The 17,701-nt window shown below is 46.9% G+C and overlaps 1 protein-coding gene across 4 annotated transcripts in view; it reads right to left on the reverse strand.

Moving 5' to 3' along the window:
• The window catches only part of SORL1 (sortilin related receptor 1), a 160,776-nt gene that overhangs the window by 6,579 nt on the left and 136,496 nt on the right, over window positions 1–17,701 (reverse strand). For all 4 annotated transcript variants that reach the window (XM_082410851.1, XM_082410852.1, XM_082410850.1 and 1 more), the window contains 9 exons: window positions 17,364–17,436; window positions 14,538–14,620; window positions 13,104–13,200; window positions 10,888–11,072; window positions 7,750–7,869; window positions 6,646–6,810; window positions 5,368–5,542; window positions 4,232–4,338; window positions 1,451–1,643 (listed from right to left, as the gene is read on the reverse strand). In XM_082410851.1, coding sequence (XP_082266977.1) covers window positions 1,451–1,643; window positions 4,232–4,338; window positions 5,368–5,542; window positions 6,646–6,810; window positions 7,750–7,869; window positions 10,888–11,072; window positions 13,104–13,200; window positions 14,538–14,620; window positions 17,364–17,436 — 1,198 coding nt within the window. The remainder of the gene's footprint in view (window positions 1–1,450; window positions 1,644–4,231; window positions 4,339–5,367; window positions 5,543–6,645; window positions 6,811–7,749; window positions 7,870–10,887; window positions 11,073–13,103; window positions 13,201–14,537; window positions 14,621–17,363; window positions 17,437–17,701) is intronic.

The following is a 17,701-nucleotide window of genomic DNA, read 5'->3' on the forward strand; positions in this document are numbered from 1 at the left end:
GGAACATGGCTTGCAGGAGTCAGTTTTAGCTAAGGAAGCAAAGTGGACTTCCTCGGTCTCCATGAGGAGCTTCATCAGGCTTGAGGTTGTTCCCTGGTGCAGGGCGAGGTGGTGCGGGCCAGGGCTCTGCCTTGTGGAGAGAGCTCAGGAGCTGCCCAGGGCTTCATCCCAACAGGTCCTCGTAAAGATGGGCCAGAGAGCAGCCATTTCCTGTGAGCCTGATCTAACAATTCAATAGCCGCGTCGTTAATTTCCTGCACTATTGACTTACTGGAAAAAACTCTCCCAAATCTCGGTTCACGTGTCCCAACCTAATCCCAGCTGTGAAGTGGTAAATTGGGGGAAAGCTCTGGGCTGGAGCAGTTAAGAGGAAGCCAGCGCGGTGGAGGCGGCAGGAATGAGTGAGCTCCCGTCCTCACCCCGCCTCCGAGGGGACGTGAACATCAAGGGGCAGGACGTGGCCCGAGAGGTCTACCTGAGAGATTCTCCCACCTGACAGTCTTGGATTTACAAAGGTAGCTGGCAGATGTCTTCACAGCAGTTTTCCCCAAAGTCTATTTCACAGGTTGCTAATAGGTTTTACTTAAAAAGGAGACTCTATTTAAAAAACACTAGGACAAGAAGAGTTTGGTTGTTTGTTTCCTGTAGAAACTTCTCAAAACCTCAAACATGCGACAGTTCTCCAAGGGATGTGGTGTGCAAGGTTTCCCTCTTTTAGCGAGATGCCAAGGATAAGGATTCCACCAGAAGCCATGCCGGGAAGCGTGATGGAACATAGAACAAGTCTAACATAAGATTCTGAGCTTAAGCACTGGTTAGTTCTTGGCTGGGAATAAATGGAACTTCAAAGGCCAGTGGCAAAACATTTGTTGAAATCCTGGCTAAGCTATTACAATCTGAGCAGAATTTCCATGTAAACGGAAGGTTCCTCTCCCCTGCCATCAGCATGGCCCGACGCTGCTGTCTGTGAGTGTCCAGAAGACAGAGATCCCAGGTCAACTTCAGGCTTTGATCTGAGGCTGACGGTGACGATGAAGGGGAAGGCTGGGAAATCAGGGAGTCTGTGATGAGATAATCTACTGACTTGCAGAATCCTAGGGAATATTAGCATATTAGAAGCTCTGAACAGTCCTCCAAAGAATAAAAACAAAACTCATTAAGCTAGTGCTTCCCAAGCAGAATCTCCTTTTTAAACAAAACCTCCCGTTCTTCTGCTTTACATTCAGAATATGGTCACCTTATAATCCCAGCTCCTTACACCATGCCTGACTCAGGAAGTATTTGTTAAATATATCAGTGTCTGATTAAACTGATGCATAAATGATTTTCCTTTGAGCTGCAAGAATATTTTAAATGCGTTTTAGAAAGACACATGTTCATCAAGCCATGCTACATCCTTGATATATTTCCCCGGAATTGAAGATGGAAATGGGCAGCAACAGCAACTTACCAGATCCCAACTCATCATAGAGCAGGACAGCAGGCTCCCCACAAATCTGGCTGCCAAAAAGGCATCGTGCTTGGACAGTGAAAGTATAATTATGACCCAATTTCAGGTTGGAGATTTTAAAGAAATTGTCAGTAGTATTCCCAAGGTAAGCTGTGATATTCATGGCACTATCAAACATGTGTATCTCGTAGCCCTGAAAACAAACACAGGAGGGATTGCTCAGGAAGTTAAATAAGGAATCTGACAGCTGCTATTACTGGTTCCAATTTTGTGAGCTCCTTATTGCAGACATTTATAGATGCTAAAGCAGTGTGTGTTTCGTACCAGTTCTTTGTACATTAGCACTGAGATATTAGATTCAGAAAAGGGGAACTTTCTCATCCCCAACATCTCAAATAACTACCCACTTCTGAGCCACACAGTAGAAATGAAAAGCACAGACGTAACAAAAGCCATTTTAACAAATACTTCAGTACAGAATTCAGAGTTCTGGTCAGCAATCCACTTATCTCAAGGAATATTAAATGAAACAAAGAATCCGACAATACAGCAACAGGTCATTGAAATGAGATTGGACCAATAATAAATCCAAGTTGCAGTGGACTCCAGGCACGGGGTAAAAAATAAAAACAAGACATTTCTCCTTAGAACAGCCTATACAAACTCCATTGCTGGCTTGCAGCTCACTTCCTATCTCCGTGCATTCTAGCTCATCCAAGCTGATCTCAGCCCCAGACCAGCCTGGCCTTGAACTAAGCAGCACTGCAGCAGCTCAGGCTCTATTCACTGGGGGAGTGTGAAATAAGCATCCTACTTAGACCGGCTTGGGGAGAGTCTTGGACTCCTGTGCTGGAAAAATCCCTCTTGGAACAGCCCTAACCCAGCATGCTGGCTGGGATCAGGATCGACTCCCAGACTTCTCGGTTGATCTCCAAGTCTTCCAGTGTCATAGCTACCAGCACCTCCCCCCGGCAAAACCCCTCCCGTCTTATTTCTACCCACATATCGGGCCCCACTGCATAATCATGGTCCCCTGGTTCTCATTCTGTTGACCTGCCTCTTCTTTGAACTCTAAGTCAGGAGGAAGGAAGAAGGACCCATTAAGCTTATGCTGGAACCCTCCACTGGGAATGGAATACTGACTGCAAGCCCAACCTTTATAAAGCCGGGCTCCTGCCACGCTGATGACAATCGGCTGCCCAACTGGGTCTCCCAATAGCACCTGCCTGGAGTCCTACTCCTGCCTTCTTTTTTATAAACTAGTAACTAGCATTTATTACTTTCTATCTAATATATATGTGGTGTAGGACATTTGCGAAATACATAAGGGGGATAAAGAAAAAAATGTAAATGATACAAACATCAGCCACCCATAATTTACTTGACCAACCCTCTTCGAGTGGGCATTTAGGGTGTGTCCTCTTTCTTACTGTCATAAATCAAGTTCTTTACGCACACTGTTTCCTTAGAGTAAAATCCTAGAAGAATTGCTGATCAAACGATGTAATACTTTCAACGTTTCTGATACCTATTGCCAAAGTGCCTTACAGAAGGTTGAACCCATTCATATTCCCAGAGCATTCCTCTCCCCAACTATGACTCATATTGGTACTACCCTCCCCCAAAACTTTTGCCAATTTAATGTGAAAGTGCTGTATCTGTGCCGTTTAGATTACTAGTGAGGCTGAAACTTTATTTTCTTTTGCTCACTGCTGCTTGAAAATTTTTACCTTGTTACCTGTTCCTTATTCAATATTATAACACAGTTGACCCCTGAACAATGTAGGGGTTGGGGCCCTGACCCTCTGAGCAGTCAAAAATCCGAGAATAACTTAGAGTGGACCCTCTGTATCCTCGGTTCTGCATCCTTGCATTCAACCAACCACAGATGGTGTGGTACCGTGGGTTCCACATATAAGTGGACCTGCACAATTCAAATCTGCGTTTTTCAAGGGTCAATGTGTTTCTGTTTTGAATTGATCTGAAAGCTTTCTTTACACTTAAATATATTAACCATGCTTTCATTAACATATATTATATGTCACAGTTGTGAGAGTTGTGAGAATTTTCAAATTTTAATTTAGCTTTGCTTCTGGCATCACACTGGGATGATTTAGAACTGTAGGCCTCTTTGCCAACGCTCTACCCCGAGGTAGCCACGGTTGATTTACTGTGTATCTATTTAGCTCACGCTTTGCTGACAATGGGGCCAACCCAGCTCCACTGGAGAATCCGTCCACCCTTGGATGGCAAATCTATTCCCAGGTGCCACTCTCCTCCTCCTCCTCCTGTCTCCTGCTGTGAATACAGTAATTGGTCTGCTGATCACAAAATGAAACAAGGTGTTTTTCATATGTCAACAGACTATCTTCAAGCACTTCCTGCTCACTGGAAAGAAACTGGTAAGATTCCAGGTTGACAGTGCAGCTCGGTTCCCCAGTACTGAAGCCACAGCCCCGCCCTCAGGCTGTTTGGGAAAAGACGGGGCCCCAGTCCAGCCTCAGGAAGCACAGTGACGACTCCAGCCCATTTCCCTATCTTTCAGGGGACGACAAGTTCAGGATTCAAAAGTGCTTAGTGCAGAGATTCACATCTTTAATGGGCAGTATAAACATTTCACTAATTAGCAATCCCACAGAAAATGGTCCTTTAATTCTCAAGTTCACTCCCCTGCCCTATTCTTTCTTTTTATTCTGTGCCAGCATGCTGTTAACGAGCTCATCTCCAAAATGGCATTTCAATTGGATTTCCAAAGTCACTGAGAAGGAGGGAGGCACTTACCCTGCTTTCATTAAAATGCTTCTCCTTCAAAGCTAGGCTTTTCCAAAACAGAAGAACATGGTCATTTTCTGTTATGATTTTTAAGGCATCAGGTGCTGATAATGAAACTGAAAATTAAAGATGAAGTAGGATGCAGTTAGTGGCTCAACATCTGAGTCTCCGTTTTCTTGTCTGTCAAAGGTTGATTAAATAATGCTAACCTTGAAGGGACAGGTTAAGGAAGGAATAATACGCATATACCGCTTAGTATACAGCCTAGCACATTGTAGACACTCTTTAACTGGCATCTCTTTTGTTGTTATAATATCTTTAGCCAAGAAATCTGGACATTACCTAGACTCAAGGATGGCCAAAAACAAATGGGGTAGGGGGAGGAAGGGATGGGGCAGGATGGAACCATGTTCAAAGTTTACCTGGACTTCTGCTCTGGTTCCAGTCTGCTTTCGTGCTCCAAATGCCAGAGGCCTTAGAGCTCAGTGAGGGGCTAGGGAGCTCGGTCTGAAGATAGAGCCCTGGAATGACCACAGAGCATGGCCCAGGCCCATGGTTCACACTGCCAGCCTCTGTTACTGACACTCCTGATGTTGTCTGCTGCTGTCCGAATAACTGAGCTTATTACTTGCTCTCTGAACTTGAGCCTGACTGCTGAGCCAGCCTGGAGCTGGCAGCAAATCCCCCTTTAATCTGCTGCCCAGTTACTGGTCTCCGTCCATTTCTGCATATGATGTTGCCACAAGGAACCATGACGACTTCAGTCCAGGTGCCCAGATGCAATGCTTGGCTTTAAGTGGGAAATATTCAGTTTTATTTCCTAACTCTCTTGGAAATGTCAAAACCAGCTAGGGGAGGCGAGACTAAAGGAGATGGAGAATATGAAAATGACAGCCACTCCCCAGCCCACAGTGCCCTGGCCACCACCCTGCAGCCCAGATCCTGGGACCCTTGCACGGCTCTGCCCCAGCACGGACACTGCGGCTCGTCTTTGCACTTCCTCTGCAATTACTGATAGAAATCCCACGTCTTCAAAAAAGTAAAAAATAAAAAAGGAAAAAAAGAAATCCCATGCCCAGAGGCGTTCTAGCGGCACTGGGAGTGCCTTGCTGGGTGAGGAGGCGTCCAATCGCTCGTCTGCTTACCTGTGGTAATTTTGATACTGGAGTCTTTGCTCATGTTCCCCAGCTGGACAATGACATGGTACTTCCCTCCAGGCTCCAGCTTGTTAAGGGTGTATTCCATGGTACTGTTGTGGGATTTTACCTTGTAGCTCCTGTCACTCTTCCTTATTAGATCTTTAACTGCAATTGCATACAGCTAGGACAAGAAAAAGACATTTTAATGGCAATCAGGAACCTGGAGTTTTTTTTACTCTTTGTAGTTCAATGGTGGCCCACGTAACATAAGTATGTCAGTGGCTGTGACCCCCGGCAACAATATTTCGAGCCCCAGTGTCTGACTCTGTTCTTTGGAAAGCCTCTGGGGTAGTCATGTCCAACCTTATAACAAGTATTCACTCCCAGATTTGTGCAGAGAATTGTCAGTTTGATCCACCTACTCCCCTCCCCCCAAAAAAACAACTCTAGGGAAAACCACATTTGTGGTGGCAGCAGCAGGTAGGTTGGAACATGCAAGAAAAACCCCAGTTCAGTGTTCAAATTCTCCATCTCCACCACTGCCATAGTGTCGGGATGTCGTCAGAGGGGAACAATGAATGGAAGTGTTCAATCCCAGCTCTAAAAGACAAAAAAAACCCATTTACTTTCTCCCAGGTTGCTGCTTACATCTATGGGGACAGGGAGAAAATAACAGGACGGGGAGTAAGCACAGGCAACTCAATCATCAAGAAGAAGCTGAGAGTCCAGAGGAGTCTTTGTGACCAAGCATTTAGAACCACCCACCCCTGGGACGGCAGGAAGGGCAGAGGGCATGGAGGTCAGAGCAGCCTGGGCAAGGGAAAATGGGAGATTTTTTCTAGAATCAATGCCTCTTCCTTTAGGGCACGGGCTAGCAAACTTTTTTGTAAAGGTTCAGAGAGCAAATATCTTCGGCCTTGAAGAATAGATGGTCTCTACCACAATTACTCAACTCTCTTGTTTGTAGCATGAAAGCAGCTGTAGATAATGTGTAAACGAATGGGTATAACTTGGTTCTAATAAAACTTAATTTAGAAAAATAGGCAGTGGGCTAGATTTAGATTTGTTAGTGAAGGCAGAGAAAGCAGAGAAGGAGGGACAAACCAGTATGGCAGCCAGGAATACTGGAGATGTGACAATGAAGAAAAGGCACCTGTAAGGACCCCGTCTTTGACCAGGCAGCAATAGGGGGAGACCTCCTGCTGAGCTCCAAGCTCCAGGCCTAGGTTTCTTGCCCCATTACAGGACCCACCCGCCCCCGAACCAGACCATGCGTCCCCTCACCAGGTCCTGGTCAGGAGAATCGTATGGGGATTCCCACTTGATGACGGCGGAGGTTTTGCCCGTATGAACCACGTGCAGGTGACGGGGAGGAAGCCTGCTATCCGGGATCATCCTCACCACGACGTAGTCAGAGGACGGCCCCTGGTAGGGTGCCACCGCCCGGACCTGAAAGAAACACCACTCGAACTCATGCAGTTGTCACCAAACCACTGTTTCAACAAAATAGTGACATATGGATACAATTAAAATTCAATGCATACAAAAAGATGTAGAATAATTCCCCACCTACCCCAGATCTCTAATCCATTTTCCCAGAGGTAGTACTAGTAATGATTTTATGTGCTTCCTTCCAGAAATGTCCTACACAAATATAAGCCCAAATATATGGGTATGTGTGTATAGATACGTACTTATATATGTGTGTACTTATGCATGCATGTATATGTGTAGCCTACTGTTCTTAATTTTTTTTTACACAAATGCGAAAACATTACACGTATTATTACGCTCTTCGCTTCTTTTACTTAATAATACAGCGTGGAGATTTTTCCAAATCAGTACATTTGGAGTTTGTTGTATTTGTGTTGGATGGTTGCACTATACTCCATCACAAAGGTAAGCCATAATCCTTTTAACCAGTCTTCTCTTGATAGAAAGTTGTTCCAAATCTTTTGTTTTCACAAGCAACAGTATACCAAACATGTTTTTCCATATACCTTGGCACACATGTAAAAGCATGTAAGCTAAATTCCTAGAAGTGGAATCTGACAAAAGCTTTTATTTATTCCTGTGACCCATTCGCCAAGTTCTCAATCCTGCACAAGGGAGCTGTAGTTGGTTAAGTGGCCGTTCATTCTGTGTTTCAAGTAAAAACCTGATGCTTGTGGAAAAGAACCATCCTCCCGTGTCTCTCTCTCTCTCTCTCACACCCCCTCTCTCTCGCACAAATACATACACACACGCGCACGCACACATGCATCGCACGTGGATCCTGGAATCCACATCTCCAGCTCCCCAGGTCCTGGGTCTGAGCTAGGAGGCCAGCAATTAAGACATCCTCAAAAAATAAAACCTTCTTCTGTACTCCTGGCACAGGAAACTTACCAGAAACAAATACTGCTCTTCCCCACTGACAAGGACTGTTTTGTTGTGCTGTGATGTAGTCAAGCTCTTGGGGTTGCGATAGAGGTCAAGAAAGGACGTGGCATAGAAGATGCCGTAAACCTGGTAAAAGGAGAGAACAGAAAAGGACACCAGTTCAGTGGCCAGTGACCTCACTCTCATGAAAGCCCTAATTTAAGACCCGGGGAACCGCTTCAAACGAGCTCACAAAGAATTCTTCATTCAACATCTATTTCATCAGCATTTACAGAGAAGGCACCCTGGGCCAGGCAGTGGCTTCCCACCTACAAAGATAAATACGGTGCGGACTCTCCTCAGAGCTTGCTTTTTTGAGGCGAGCCAGGCAGAGAAGAAAAACAGAATTACCAATAACAAGATGCAAATGTGGAAGGTTAGATGCTACACTAGAAGACTGCATAATAAACCGGGGAAAAGAGGGGGTGACCAAGGTGCGAAGGGGATAGCAAGTGTGCAAGCTCGTGGAGGGGGCATGGGGAGGGAGGGTGGGCACTGCCGTCTGACTAGGACGTTCCCATCCTCCCCTCCTCCCTCAGTAGAATCCTGGTTCTTAGTGAGAACTGCTACCTGGAAACACGCCTACACCCACACCTCCCTCCAAGCAGCAGAGGCCACGTGACAGGGCTGGTCAACAAGATGTCAGCAGATGTTCCAGGCAGGACCTCGGTGAGGACACACTGAAATGCAGGGAGCGGTGTCCTCCTTCTGCCCTCCCGCTGCCTGGAATATGCACGGTGATGTGGTCCAGGAGGCCCCCTGGACTGCAAGGTGATGCCACAGGGTGGAGGTGGCAGGGCCTGGGGCCCAGATCAAACTGTGCTGCGGCTGTAGAAGCTCCCAGATGGCTGAACTCCAAACGCTGACCGACTTGTAATTAGGAGGGAAATAAACTGTTGAAAGCCACGGTTACTCTCCATTCCTGTTCTATGCGCCCATTCTTAAGCCTAATTGGTACACGTGGAGTTTAAAGCAGGAGGTGGGAGTCTGATGGCCTCGTAGAGGGGAAAGTGGAAGCTGAGAGCATGTTTCTAATGGGGGAAGCATGAGGAAGCTTCCTTTGTAAGGTAGAAACAAAGGGCATTTTCTCCAAGAGCATATGAGCAGGCAAGAAAGGGGACTTGAAAACCGTACAAGTTTGGAGAAGCTGTGGGGATGAAGGGAGCCCATCAGGGACGTGCAAAAGGACTTGTGTGTCTCAGATGAGCCAATGGGAATGGAACCTGTTCCATAGGGGAAGGAGAGAGCTCAGATGGGATGGCAGAGGGGGACCCAGGGTGCAGGCAGGCCTGACCCCAGAGAGGACAGGCCCGTGGCCACCATGGGGTGGAGGCTTCAACCAGGAGCCAGGAAAGGGGTCCCTGGAGCCACGGGAGCCAGGGTGTAAGAAGGCCCCACGCAGACAGTGATGGGGGCGGCTCTTGTGGTGCCGATGGCAGCCCTGAGTGAGACCCCAGCGTCCGCAGTGAGATGAGGACGGGTGGAAGCTGAGAGCTTCGTCCAGAGGACTCCACCGGCCCCTGACCCTCGGAAGGCTACCATGAGTGTAAGGGGTCTCTCAGCAAGAAGGAGGCCAGGCTAGGCTCCTTCTCCAAGTTCACGTGTGGTGAGACACTAAAAACGAGTCACGGGCCTATGTTCTGTACACGACGCCCCACTCTGTGCAGACAGCTGGGGGTGACAGGTGGGCAGGCTCTGAGTTGGGGACTTAAACAGAGACAAAGGCCCCTCTGTGATAAGGGTCTACTTCCAGGTAAAATGGAGACCAGGGCGTGGCTCTGGGCATTCTCATCTCTGTCCCTGCCCCAGAGTCAGGTTCTGGAGCAACAGAAGAGCCCAGGCTGTTAAATCAGCTGGACCTGAGCTCTAACTCGGCCTGCTGCTTACTGACCCTCGACTTTGGCCAGTTACTTCACCCCCTCTGAGCCACGGCACCTCACTGGTGGAGCAGGAACGTTTACCCCACAGAGCTGATGAGAGGAGTAAGTGCGAGGCCATGGATGAAGGGCGGGCATCGTGCCTGGCACACAGTAGGTGCTCAATTAACTCCTGCCTCTCCTTCCTTCTTCACGCTGATCTCACAGACAATTACTTGCAAACCCTGGTTCTTTCCCCATGAACCAGTCCTGCCCCCAACGCACACTGAGGATGCCCTCAGAAGACAAGACGCATGCCAGTTCCCCCTCACCAGCCACTGAGGATTCACTAAGGCTCAATTACAGATTTAGTTCCATATGCTTTTCCATTTGGGAGACCCAGAAAACAATCCTCCCCTTCAAGAACTTACAAACTAGTTAGGGAGATGAGAGTAGACAGAAGATATCAAATCGGATACGTAGTATCTAATGAAACATTATGCTGTATGGCATCAACTCTAAAGATTTAGCAGCTCGTAAGGGAAAGAGATCCAGTAGAAGAGCTAGGATTTGACTACACAGCAGGAGGAGGAGGAAGGATTCCAGGGAAGAGAGAGCAGACGCCATGGTGCAGAGGCAGGAGGGGCATGAAAAGAGGCTTGGGAAGGTGCACCTAAAAGCAAAGGAGGGTGCACACTGTGGAAGGTGGGAAATCAAAACCAGGCTCAAACAGAAGCACAGATCTAATTCCAGTGAGTCAAAATGCATACATGAAAACAAAAGGCCTATATACAAGTAGAGCCAGCATCCTGGAATGAACTGGGGCGGGGCGTGTTTGGGGGGACAGAGAAAGCAACCTGTGGGTGGGGGATCCCGTAGGTGAGGAGGGGCTAGAGGAGCCTGAGGCATGGTCCTCAGGTGCGATACTCATTGTCCCTGCAGGTGACTTCTCACCCATCCCTAGGTGAGACTCCCAGCTCAGGAATGTGCCCCCTCCTCACACTAGGTCTAGTCAGCAAACAGCAGGGGGCTCTTTGTCTTGGATGCCAGGCCAGGATGCAGAAAGGGATACTGGGGCAGGATGTCAGGCGCCTCTAGAAGGTAATCCAGAACTGACTACAAGGGTAGCTTGTGTTTGGGGTGAGAAGAAAAACAACAGCAACAGAGAGGGAAGCCCTGGGGGTGTCTGGTGGCTTAGTGCCGGGGACAGTCCATCCCTACTCTGCAAGGGTCATCCTGGCTGACTTACCACATTCCTGGGGCCGGTCCAGGTGCATTCCACCGCCGTCTGATTGATGGCCTTGGCTTTGAGGCTCGGGGCGGGTGGGCGGACTCCTCTGGTCGTGACATGCTCAAATGCCAGAGGACTGTCCCCCAAGTCAGTCTTGGCCCAGGCAGAAATCTCGTAGGTTGTATGAGCTGTCAGGTTGCCAACTGGGGAAACAGGGACAAAGGGCTGGGGGCGGCAGTCAGGAATACATATCTTTATATGCACACCCTATTTTTTTTAATGTAATCTCTCCACTTAAGTGAGCCCCACATGCTGTAGAATTTTTATTACTTTACAAATTCACTCGGCGTGATTTATTAATGACTACTGCAAGCAACACACTGCATGGGCATGGGAAAATTCCTTTTAAAGCTGCCCATCTGGGGATACAAATTGGTACGACCCTCCTGGAGAGCCATTTGGCCTTGTGAGAGTCTTGAAATCCTTCATAACCTTCAACACAGTTAAATGAGAGGGATCCAAAAATTTGTGCAACCAGGATGCCCGTCACAGTGTTTGTTATGGTAGAAAAAAGTATAATCATCTGACTGCCCAGCAACAAGGCAATAGTTAAATAATGTGCATCCATGAGCTTCACGTGCATTCCGTGAACTATTACGTGGCCACTAAAGGTTGTTTCCAAGAATATATAATGAAACTAGAAAATTCTGTTATTTACATTCAGTGAAAAAGGCAGGATATAAAATTATATATAGTATTATTCAAATTTTATTTAAGAAGATATAAAGAAATCAATGAGGAGGAAAAGTATTAACTTAGGAAATACCCAAAATGTAAAAGTGGTTTCCCTGGGAAGTGAAATGATAGGAAATTAAAAATTTGATTGTACCTTTTTTGTTTTCTAAATTTTCTGTAATAAACATGTGCCCCCTTTCTAATGAGGGGAAACGTTATTAAAAACTAAAAGAGCAGTGAACCAAACGGAGGATTTGCTAAGAGGGCAGCCTTTGGAATCAGAAGGACTTGGGTTCAAGGCCCCACTCTACCCTTTGTACTTGTACAAGCAAGAATGAAGTATTCAAACTCTCTAAGTTCATTTCCTTGTTGGTAAGATGGAGGAAAGTGACAGCACTTATACCAGCTGGCTGTTGCCGGGAACAAAAAAAAGAAAATGCCTGTAAAGTGCTTGGCATGACGCTTGCCGTGGAGCGAGCCCTTCGTGTGTTTCAGGCAAAGGCTGGTAAGACTTTTGTTCCCGACTCTGCCAATTTCTATTGGTGTAATGCTGAGGTGATGAGACCACAGCCTTTGGAATTAGAGAGGTGTGGCTTCCCATCCTGGCTCTGCCACCTTCTGAGGGAATCACTCAGTCCCTGAACCTTGTTTCCTCGTCCATAAAATGAGTAAATCCCACTGCACTGTTCTGGAGGTGTTATGTAAAACAGCACACACAGGGTGCCTGGGTAAATGCCTGTATACAGTAAGTGCTCAATGTTAGCTATACTCCTGCACAAACTCCTTAGGCAGCCTTCGGTTCCCTCCCGCCAAAAAAATATATTGTATATAACAGAACGCCTGCTAGGATTGAAAGTACTTTGCAAACAGTAGAAGGGAAGAGTAGAAGCTCCCATGTCCTCTTCAACATTCACAAGCAGCCTTGGCCAATGAAGGTTTTGTCTTAGAAATAAATTAAAATCCTTCCTTTAGTCCATTTTCAGATATGAGGATTTTAATTGAGACTCACTAACTGTACAGATACAAGAGGAACTGGACCCTCTTCCTTCCTTCGCTCAGTCTGTTGGTCCATTCGTTCAACAAATGTTTACTGAACACCAATTATGCAGTAGGCCCTGCGCTACCTTGTATCAACAAAGAAGGAGCAAACCAGGGCAGTAAAAAGAGAGACAGGTAACTAAGCCCAGGAACTCTCTCTTGGGAGGCAAAAAGCATCTGTAGAAGGTTAAGCTGGCTTCTTTCCAGTGTCTCCTCCTTTTTAAGCCTCCAACTTCCATGAAGAGACAACAGGTTAGAAGGGGATTTGGGGAACCACCCAATGGATCCCTCACCTGGACTCAGGAGTCACTGACAGCATCCTCAATGGACAACACCTGCCCACTCAGAACGGCTGCAGAGAAGACCCCCCAACCTGTCCCGGCGCCCCACACAAGCTCTACTGCCAGGAAAGCATTGGTCTAGCCTTCCCCCTTACACACCGACCAGCTCCAGGGTGCTACCTTTGTGTGTCAGTATGCTTCCTCGGAAGTTCAACGTTCTCTTCTCCTGTCTGTGGGTGTCGAACGCCCAGAAGAGGTTCACCACATAGCCATTCACCTGCCAAGAAGCAAGAGCCATGTTACGTGAACAGTACACACTCACAGAGCTCACCAGACACTAAAGGAAGATCTTTTCTGTTGTTCCTCGGGTATCTCCCTTCTTACAATGGACAGGCTAGTCCTTTGGATTCTCAAACCAGTTCCATTTGTGCTATCATTGAATACTTATACTCCCTCCCACTTCTAAAAACAAATGTGAGACCATTTATAATACAACATATAGATTCAATGACACAAAAAATTTAATAAATAATGAAAGGACAAGAACCAATTTAAAAAAGGCAGAAAGAAGGGAATTCCCTGGCGGTCCACTGGTTAGGACTCTGAGCTCTCACTGCCGAGGGCTCGGGTTCAATCCCTGGTCAGGGAACTAAGATCCTATAAGCCGCGTGGCACAGCCAAAATAAAAGGCAGAAAGGATAAAAATTGAAAAGGTAATTAGATTACGGTAACTAAGGATCAATCTTAGCTCAGGTGGTCTTTGCAGTCAAGGCCAAGAGGTCAATACAAAGGGGGCTTGCTTAGATCTCTTTTGTCTAATAGGAGCAAACATATCCATGGGTCAGGAAAGACCCATGAGCTCACAGAAGGATTTGATGTAAAGGTCTTTAAAAATATTGGCCAATGCACCAAATTAAAATGTTTTCAAGAGCAAAGACTATAGAGACAAGGTCTACACAAGGTCATTTCTGGCATCAGCTGTCTCTGAAGCCAAAGGCATGACACCAAACTGTAGTTCAGTCAGTGGCACAGGCTGTTGCTCCCACCACAGCTTCACAGACAGGGAGGGATGTGAGGAGAGACAGACAAGAAAGAACCCCATGAAAGGTGTGTGGCCACTTGAGAAACCCAAGGGACACAGATAATCACGGTGAAGCTGGTCAAGCAGATGGACCAAGCAGAGGGGAGGAAGGTGCTAGAAGGGGAGAATATTAGGTGGATCTAAGTGGATATGCTTCCGAGGTATCTGACTCCCTCCTAAGACTCACTCTTGGGAACCTCTGCATTAGCGCTCAGCACCAGGAAATCCAATAAAGCTGAAAATTACAGGGCATACATATTCTGTTAACACCGACTCTTTATTTGCACTGTAGCTGTGAACCATTTAATTATATGGTAAAAAAAAAAAAAAAAAAAAGGCACCAGGCTGAGGCAGAATAATTACATGTGAAGACTCAAGTTGTTCTTCGTGGGGGGAGGAACCAACCTAGGTGCGGTATTTTAGCTTCGCTGGATCAAGTCATTCATTTTTCTTAATCTTCCCGTCCTCTGCCGTATTGGTCCCCATGCAAAGTAAAGCCCCACCCAACCGCTGGTTTGAAATTTCCACATTACCTTGATGTCAGTGTGCACGGACAGGGTAAAGCTTAGAGAATTTTCACCATAGCTGTCAATGTGGATGTCTGGGGGTGGGATCACTGAGAACAAAAAAGGGATTCAAAAAGAGAAACCAGGTGATGAAAAGGGAAGAAGGCAGGACTTCACAGTTTTCAACTCAAGAGACAAAGCAATCTTTCAGTGGGGGAAGAAAGGGCATTTCTTTGGCTGCTTCTATTCTTCCCTTTTACCACTGTTGTCCTGAAGCTGAGGTTGGGTCCACAGTTACCTGGTGAACACATAACTATCTTGGCTCGGTCAGCTATCCTGGCAATTAGGTCGAGCAGAAAAGTTCCATTATGTAAACGTCCCTCATTAACCCAGCTTCAGCCTGGTTCTGAAAGGTACAGGGATCACACTGAGAGCCACCTGTATTGGCACCAACAAATTCCCAGAGGGCTCAAGTCCTTTTTGAAGGTTGACAGCAAGCTGAATCTTAAGTCCTAACTTGTAAATGCGCGTGTGGCAAAATGGAAAGAATCTGGGCTCTGGAGTCTCACAAACTGGGGTTCAAATTCCTGTTGAGACACTTAGCACCGTGTGACCTGGGGCAAGTTACCTGTCCTCGTTAAGCCTGGAGATGCCCTCTGTACTTCTCAGAGGTGGGAAAATTCACTAAAATAATGCATGTCAAGTGCCTGGCACTCAACTACAGTTCCCTTTCTCTCCCGTTCCCACGACAGATTAAAGAGCTGATGTGCCACTGGCATTCTCAAAAAGATCAGAGCTCAAGCTGGGAGCTGAGGGGACGAGGAGAGGGCAGCAGAGAGAAAAGACCTCTCTTGGCTCAAGTGGTGATCATCATGGTGGTCACTGTGAAGGTCTACCCACCAGAAACCTGACAGTGTGCTGCCAGGCATAACCTAAGAGGGCTGGATGCGATCAGCGTCATCAGAAGATACGATTTAAATGGCCGCTCGTGTATTAGACTCTCAGCACATATGCCTCTTATACTGGCAAGGCAAGAGAGACTCAAAGGAGTGCCTAAGACTTGGTGGCAAAGAGAGGTATCAAAATCTGGAGGAGTCTCTCCAGATGATCAATGAAAGTGGGCTTGAGGAAAACACAGTAACCAGAAGAAGAAAGGACATTAGGAGTTTCAGGCAGTCAGCTCAGAGCAAAATGGTTCGGGTGCTGCTGTAAAGCTGACCCGGATTATAATCGTGGTGGCTGGGGACAGATCACAATCCTCTCCCAAGTTCCCTCAGCTACAAAATGAGCATAAGAATACTCATAGGGTTGATAAGGATTAAGAGAGATCAGTTCATGTAAAACAACCCGCACGGTGCTTACTACACAAGCAGTGCTCAAAAAATGGTGGCTTTTCTCACTGCTGTTACAACTAATCCACTGCGTTCACCAATGAAGGTGGTGATTCTGGGTGACGCCACCACTGTTTTGTACCCCGTCTTCTTACCTTATTAGGACACGAGGTCACAGACAGATCACAACTCACACTTTTTGACTTGGCACACAGTTGCCTAACACATGCCCTAACCAACACACGTATGAGGAGTTGGGGTTCATCCTCAAACTCATATTAAGGAAGTTTAAGAGAAGCAACCCCCCCACTGAGATTTTCAAATGCAGGTGTGACTTATGACGAGGAATTCAAGGTACTACCTGTTTTTCTGATGACCTTCCAATGTCCCTCCTTTTCAGTATGTAAGGTCAGTCTGTTCTGACTGACTTTGCAGAGGAAAATCACACCACAATCAAAACTCTCGGGGAGTGTGAACTCGGTACACTTTTCCCAATACCCACACACTCCCTGCTCCGCAGACTGGCTGGCTTCACTAAGTTTAGCTGCCCCTGTCCTGATCTCAACGACACCATATTTTACAGGCGACCAGATAGTGACTCTCCACGACCCAGAGCCTATTTCTCACAGGCTCAGATTAAAGTAAAATCCCCCAAGCACGTTCCAGGAGGCACTTCTGGCTTTAACACCCGCCAATCCAAAAACGAAAGCCCCAAGCGCCAAAGCTACAATCAGGAAGACGAGCTGGTCCGTCTCCCATAGAGTGCCAGAGCCTTCGTTTCACTTGCTTCAATTCACTCACTCATCCACTATTGCATCAGCTCCTACCCGACACCACCCTCGAGGCACGTGTGCAAGGCAAGGAGCCCCGCGTGGCAAGCAGGTGGTACAGTGGTTCAGGGCACAGGCTCTGGACTCAGGAGATCAGGTTCCAATCCCAGCTCTGTCACTTGACTGACTGCGTGCAAGTGACATAACCTTTCCAGTCCCTTATCTGTTCTTATAGTTGTTCTGAGGGTTCAAAGAGATGAGCTGGTGTATGCAGAGCAGGTCCATGGCAAGTCGTAAGCCATGACTCTGATCAGCTCAAGTGCTAGAAACTACCACCTAAGCATTGTTGGTTGGTGCCCCTGGGGCAGTAACAAGTGTCAGCATGGCACTCTCTTAAAAACACCACAAATAAACATGGACAAGATCATCTTTATCTTGGCTGGGAAGGAAGGACTCCTTCTATTTTGGCTACTGTGCCTGAGAACAAGGGCATGAAGGCCTCTGGAAATCCCTTTGTATGTTTTTATTATAACAAATGCTCAGTTCTAGAAGGAAGAATACCTTCAACAGTCACCCCAAAAGACTTCGTGTGTAAAGCACTATGGAGACGCCCACAAAAGTGCGTGTGTCGGGGAGAGGGAGGCTGTGTGAAGTTTTCTGATCTCTGCTTCTTCATCTTCCAGTCACACTGAAAGTTATTTCCAAAGGGTTATTCTATCTTCTCTAAATCTGCAGACGCTGGAATCACTTACCTTTTCCTTTTATGGTGGTAATGGATTTAGAATCGCTCCAGTTTCCTATTCCACGACCGGTCACTGCAGCCACCTTTCAAATCAGAGCGCGAATTAGTATGAAATAAAGGCAACATACCACACAGTAAGAATCCCGACTGAGAGGAAGTGGTGAGGCTTTGGCTATAAGGGTGGAAGAAATTATACACAGAGGGATTCAGGAGAGTCAGAGGCCCCAGCCACTGAAATAAGACAGGGAAAGAGACAACGGCAGGGAACCTGGGTAAAGGGAATTGTGATAGCACTGAAATTATGAGGGAGTCTGTGTATACACTTGATGGTCTCAAAACATGTTTTGC

Source organism: Balaenoptera physalus, assembly GCF_965194825.1.
Source record: "Balaenoptera physalus genome assembly, chromosome: 10".
NCBI classification, from domain to species: Eukaryota; Metazoa; Chordata; class Mammalia; order Artiodactyla; family Balaenopteridae; genus Balaenoptera; species Balaenoptera physalus.